This window comes from Octopus bimaculoides, chromosome 4 (genome assembly GCF_001194135.2).
Source record: "Octopus bimaculoides isolate UCB-OBI-ISO-001 chromosome 4, ASM119413v2, whole genome shotgun sequence".
NCBI lineage: Eukaryota > Metazoa > Mollusca > Cephalopoda > Octopoda > Octopodidae > Octopus > Octopus bimaculoides.
Genome location: NC_068984.1, coordinates 11,383,899 through 11,390,757, shown reverse-complemented (window position 1 = coordinate 11,390,757; position 6,859 = coordinate 11,383,899). Strand labels below are relative to the sequence as shown.

General features: G+C 35.6%; 1 protein-coding gene across 1 annotated transcript in view; it reads right to left on the bottom strand.

Annotated features, from left to right (window-relative positions):
* LOC106872186 (DDB1- and CUL4-associated factor 1) overlaps positions 1-6,859 on the bottom strand; it is a 49,928-nt gene that overhangs the window by 30,233 nt on the left and 12,836 nt on the right. Inside the window, exons 4-9 of the mRNA XM_014919084.2 lie at positions 5,928-6,044; positions 3,794-3,931; positions 2,394-2,835; positions 1,474-1,604; positions 1,111-1,212; positions 65-223 (exon numbers count right to left, since the gene is read on the bottom strand). Coding sequence (XP_014774570.1) covers positions 65-223; positions 1,111-1,212; positions 1,474-1,604; positions 2,394-2,835; positions 3,794-3,931; positions 5,928-6,044 — 1,089 coding nt within the window. The remainder of the gene's footprint in view (positions 1-64; positions 224-1,110; positions 1,213-1,473; positions 1,605-2,393; positions 2,836-3,793; positions 3,932-5,927; positions 6,045-6,859) is intronic.

Genomic DNA, 6,859 nt, shown 5'->3' with positions numbered 1-6,859 from the left:
CATAAAAACAAACAACAGAATAAATTATATAACAATTTTTAAGATAAAATAAAAGATGTAGTACCCTTTCCATTGTCTCTTCAAAATAAGAAAGATAGTATATACAAAGAGAAACTCCAGTAGCAGCAATGGAAGGTCGGTGAACTTCTAAAAGTCGTTGAACCCCATCTGAATTTAAAAATTTGGTTGCAAACTTTTTATGGCAGATCAAAGTTGCAAGGTACTGTAAATAAACCAAGAGTAGTGAATTGAAATACAATGTATACAATACTTTCATATACATAACAAAGGCAATCTCTGCAAACTTGCTTATCAAAGAGAAATGATTAAATATCGAGTTCAAATTTTGGCACAAGGCCTGGAATTTCAGGAAAGTGGGTACATCATTACATTGACCCCAGTACTCAACTGGTACTTATTTTATCGATTCTGAAAGGATGAAAGGCAAAGTTGACCTTGGTGGATGATTAAATATTTATTTGAAAACATGTAAATCAACTAATTGCCAGAGTTTAGAAACAGTGTTGTTTTTACTTAGTCATGTCAAAGAATAAAAAGAAATAATAAATTACATATAAAAGTGTTCATTTGATAGTTAACAATGTAAAAAGTGGGGACCAATGTTCAAATCCACAGATTAGACACAAAACCCTCAAGTCTTATTAACAGTTAATCTATTTTAGAACAAAGCTATTGATTGTTTATCAACTTTTTAATACTCATTAAATCTTCGTTACTATACTTATTATTGAAATATACCCTCGTTATTTCAATTAATTTTAAAAATGATCCAAAATGTAATAAAATTTGTTATGCTAATTTTTGGAACATAAATTAACATGAAATCTTAAAGGGAAATTCTAATTAAAATAATTTTAAAATAGAGAAGTTTGTACCATATAACCAAGAGCAGGCTTGAGTGGGTTGGTATTAAAAGGGCCAAATATTCTTCATGTGAGATTTAAATATAATCAATTTTAACAATCTTGGATTGGTTAATTAGCTTCAGGTAAGAGCAATTAATAAGGTTGGGATTTGTTGAACCTGAGAATGTCTATATTTAAAAAACAAATTTCAGTCACTTTGAAATAAAAGAATATGGTAACTTACTTTGAGAGCTTCAAATGCAAGACGAATATCCTTGTTTTCTTTCAAGTTGATGTAATGCATAATTAGGTCTATTGCTCTGTACTGAATAGCAAGGCCTAACAACTACAAAAGACCAGTATATATATAAAGCTTAATTTTAGTATAAATTCATAAGATAGTGAAAGTAGAAATATTTTTTGTATATTTAGCATTGCATAAGAAAAAAAAATACTAAATTTTTCAAAATAACTATTAAAATACTTTCCAAAAAAGTGTTAAAAGAAACAAGTAAATAATTAAATTTTGATTAGTCATATTTTACATAAATTAATAATCTATACATACACTGAGTGATAAAGGAAAGTTGTTTAGAAATATGTTTACCTCTTGATATTCTCCCATTGGTATCAAATAGTGTAAAATGAGTCTTTGCTTCATGGAAGCACTCATAGGATCCATGCAATAAGAACCGATAACATAGGACATCATTTCAGACCAGCTACTGTTACTAGATTCTGAAGATAAATACAAATCAACAGTTAAAAAAGCTTGCTTTCGTTCTCTCCCTCACACACACACTACTCACAGGATACTTGGCATTGGTTGAGAAAGAAAATAGTTGAAAACAAAATCACATCAATCCTGTATAGATTTAGCCCTTTTGTTACCATATTTATGTTGAAATACACTGCTTTTATTTCAGTTAATTTTGTAAACTAATTTAGTCATTGCTAAGCTGGCATTAAGGATATAAATTAAAAAGAAGTTATGATGGAAGATTTTAATTTAGATCACTTTAAAGTAGAAAGTTTGTATCATAGAACAAGGAACAGTCTAGGGTGAGTTGGTCTTAGAACGATTAAACACAATCTGTAAATTCTTTGAGATAAAAGATAGACAATTCACCAAATCCTTGATTTAAACATGCTATTTTCACTTTGTCAAACTGTAGCCAGAAACAGTTTAGTGACTGAGGAAGAATTTTTGTTTTGATAGTGTGTGCATGTAAGCATGTGCATACAATGTACTGTAGCAATTCTGGGACACTGCCTTATAGGGTTTAGTTGAATAAATCAACCTCAGTACATATTTTTCAAGCCTAGTACTTATTCTATCAGGATTCTTTTGGGGACATAAAAAACCCAACTCTGGTTGTAAGCAGTGGAGGCAACACACACACACACACACACACACACACAGAGGACAAACTCCCACACAGAAGTTTCCATCTCCCAAATCCATTCAAAAGACATTGGCTGGGCTGCTAATAAATAGTGAAGTAATCTTCAAAGCAGGATACTTACCTTCTTTTTGGGGACAAAACTCTCGCCGAGTAGTAACAGCATTTGATGAATCATAACTAAAATAAGTTGGTGACAATGATAACTTCAAAGATGGTTTCTTAATTCCATCATTAGCTTCTGAGGAATTTTCACATATTCGGAGTTTTTTCTCCTGTATTTCTGATTTGGTAAATGAACTTTTCCTTTTATTATCGGAAGGAGTTACGGTGGTAGATGTAGAAGAGTTAGATGGAACACTTTTAGGAGTACAGGGGAGAGACACAAGATCTGACGATGTATTAGAAGTATTGTCTTCATCATGTGTTTTAGCAAACATATGGAAGTGAGATTTTTCCTTAGTGCTGCTGCTATTATCACATGCTTTCTCTTTTTCAGTAGTTTCTAGAGGTTCCTTGGATGATTCAGATCTTAATTTGTGCAATTTGTTTAACAGTTGGGCAACCTAAAATAAAATAATAAATTAATATAATGTATCAATTTGTATTACTTGGTATGCATATGTGAGTGTGTGTGTGTGCGTATACACACACACATATTCATTAACATTAATTGAGTGGCATTATCAGGATATCTTATCAATATTACATTAAAGTTAATTAGAAATGCATCTTTTCTCAGACTCAAATTTTACTAATATATTCTTGATTAATATTCAAACTGTTTTTTTTTTTTCATCCCAAGCCCTAGGACTGGTTTCCATGGCATACAAGTGACCAAAATCATAACGCTCTCCTGAACAGGACACCAGTCTGTTGCTGGGTTCAAAGCCAGCAATTTCTGAGATGAGAGGGTAAATCCTTTAAACTGACCCCAATACCTGACTGGTACTTTATCAACCCTGAAGGGATGAAAGGCAAAGTTGACCTCAATAGAATTTGAACTCAAAATGTAAAAAGCTGGAATAAATGATGTTAATCATTTTATCTGACGTGCTAATGATTCAGTCAGCCTGCAGCCTTATTTAGAATGTAGGTGTATGACAATATGTGAATCACTAAAATAAGGGGACACTGCTTCTAAAATAAATCAGTTATTTTCCTTACTCTTAGAAACAATTGTATTAGTTACTACACCATCTTGCTTTTATAATTTAATAATCAGAAAACTATAATGATGATATTGCTTATTTAAATATTGTAGCATGGAAGGTGGACGTTAAGCAATGATAAACGTTTTAAAAAGAATTTCTAAGATAAAAACATGTGAAAGTAGAAGCAGGACCAATAATTTCAGGATAAAATGCTAGCTTAAGAAGTCAAACCAAAGGCTGCTTTCTTATAATGAAAGTGAAATTAAAATTACTTAACGAAATACCCAACAGTTAATTGGGAACACAAATTCATAATTTAAATTGAGATAAAAAAATTTTTTTAAAATTAAATTTTTCAAAGTAGTTATACCAAGACAGCATTTTCATCCTTAAAATTTGAGGCAACATCTTGTAACTCCATAGCAAGAGCTAACAATCCTACTGCATAGTAGCACAAAGGATCTTCATCTGTCGAAGCCCACTGGAAGAGGCGAGTCACAAGACCTTCCTGGATAAAAAGAGAAGAATTCAATTAAAACTGTTATTCTGCAAAGGATGTATTTCACAGGATTCAAAGAGTTTCTTACAAATCTAGGATTTATCATAAAGTTGTAACATTTTATCTTTTTCAGTGAAAATCGGTAACCAAAGTAGAAAGATAGCAAATAGCAGTCTGAATTAAACTGCTGAAAACACACTAGTCCATTGATTAGTGGAGTGAGTGTTTTGATAAACTTTATCTTTTTCAGTCATTGGAGGGCGGCCATGCTAGGACACTACCTCAAGGGTTTAATCAAACAACTCAACTCCAGTACATCATCATCATTTAACATCCGTTGTCTATGCTGGCATGGGCTGGACGGTTTGACCAGGGCTGGTAAACTGGAAGGCTGCACCAGACTCCAGTCTGATTTGGCATGGTCTTCTATGGCTGGATGCCCTTCCTAATGTCAACCACTGAAAGTGTAATGAGTGCTTTTAGATGCCACCGGCATGGGTGCCATTTGCGTTATACCAGTAACTGCCATGACAGCGATTTTGCTTGGCTTGATGGGTCTTCTCAATCATGACAATGCCAAAGCTCTCAGTCATTGCTTCCATGAGGCCCAACACTTGAAAGAAACTTGGTCACTTTGCCTACCCGAGGCCAAACGCTTGAAAGGAACTCAGCCACTTTGCCTCTGTGTGACTCAACACTCGAAAGGTGCTCTTTACATGCCAGTTATGTGACACCAACATCTGCCATGACTATGATTTCACTTAGCTTGACAGGTTTTCTCAAGCACAGCATATTGCCGAAGATCTTGGTCACTGGTCATTGCTTCTGTGAGGCTCAAAGTTCAAAGTCATGCTTTGCCACTTTGTCCCATGTCTTGCAGGGTCTACCTCTACCACAGGTTCCCTCCACAGGGATCGGCACTTCTTTACACAGCTGTCCTCGTCCATTTGCATCACATGACCATATCAGCGTAATCGTCTCTCTTGTACACCACATATGATGCCTCTTATGCCTAACTCTTCTCTTAAGAGGCTTACACTCTGTCAAACATGCAGACTGACATTGCACATCCAGCAAAGTGTACTGGTTTCATTTCTTCCAAGCATACGCATGTCCTCAGCTGTCACAGCCCATGTTTCACAGCTGTTCACACACAGGCATCATACAATCTGCCTTTCACTCTGAGAGAGAGGCCCTTAGTTGCCAGCAGAGGTAGAAACTCTCTGAACTTTGCCCAAGCCTAATCTTATTCTCACAGCTATGCTCTCAGGGCATCCACCTCCACTACTAACTTGGTCACCTAGATAACAGAAGCTATCTACTACCTCTAGCTTGCCCCAGTGGCAGTTGATGGAGTCTATTTTCTGCACATTTTCAGCATTTATTGTACCTGTGCATCTTCCACATACAAAAGCTAGTTTCTCTGTTAACCTTCCTCTGATATTGCTGCACTTCTTATATGTCTATAGCTTACACCAGGTACATCTGCAGTTTCTACCTATGCTTTTTCTACAGATCAAATGCAGGGATACATTGACACACCTCTGTTCAAGCATCACAACTATCTTGCTAGACCTATCTTCCAATGTGCCTACATTGACAGTGCCGGATCTGAAAACTGGGAAAGGGACATGAGTGAAAATATGGGAAGGAGTTATGGTATTCAGCACCTGAAAAGAAGTTTCAGTGATCACTTGATAACAGACATGTCACATCAGTTGTTCTCACTTTAACCTATCATCATTCAAACGTGTTAAAATTGTTGCCTCTATTGGGAGTGAGTGGAATGTAAGCATTATATTTATATATATATATATATATATATATATACTAGCAGAGACACCTGGCGTTGCTCGGGATTAAAATGGCATAGTTTATATATAATATATTAGAGTTATGTTGAAACAGGTGATATGGGAAAGTGCAGCATTGACAACAAAACATTTGTGGAGTAAATGGTGGGCTAATTTGACTAAGCAACATTAATATTGAAAAATTATTTTACCGTTCCTTGGAATACATCAGAAGTCTCTAAGCCATTGATGATATCTAGCAACAGACGACAGGCTGCGATGTGAATTTCTTTCTTTTCCCAGCCACCCTCCATTATGTAGGTGCCAATCTGAAAAAAAAATAAAACCATAAATACAATATAATGACTGAATTTAATTTCTTTAAGAAATAACACCCTCAACTAATAAAGTCAGTTTATAAATGAATTCCATCTACAAGAATAATTAATGCTTAGCACAATATTTCGACAATATTACAAGAATAATAACAACAGAGTAATTTGAAATTTCCATCTTTCTAGAATTTACCAATGATGTGCCTATATACTGTTTCATTTTGGATTCGCTAATGTCCACTTTTCTATCTTTTTGTTTCATTCTCTTTGCTATGTCCCTACTTCTGGCCTTCGGTGCTGCTGTTCTTTATTTGGCTTATGTCTACTTTCTGTCCCCACAGATGAGCACTGAATACAGTATGTACATTATGATTATTACTATTATAATATAAGGATTTGCATTTATGATATATGAAAGCATCGAAAAAACAAAATACAAATAACGTGCATGTATAGCGGAGAAAACCCTTTCATCATCATCATCGTTTAACGTCCGCTTTCCATGCCAGCATGGGTTGGACGATTTGACTGAGGACTGGTGAAACCGGATGGCAACACCAGGCTCCAGTCTGATTTGGCAGAGTTTCTACAGCTGGATGCCCTTCCTAACACCAACCACTCAGAGAGTGTAGTGGGTGCTTTTACGTGTCACCCGCACGAAAACGGCCACGCTCGAAATGGTGTCTTTTATGTGCCACCCGCACAAGCCAGTCCAGGGGCACTGGCAACGATCTCGCTCGAAAATCCTACAGGAGCCAGTCAGGCGGTACTGGCAACGGCCACGCTCAAAATGGTGCATCTCATGTGCC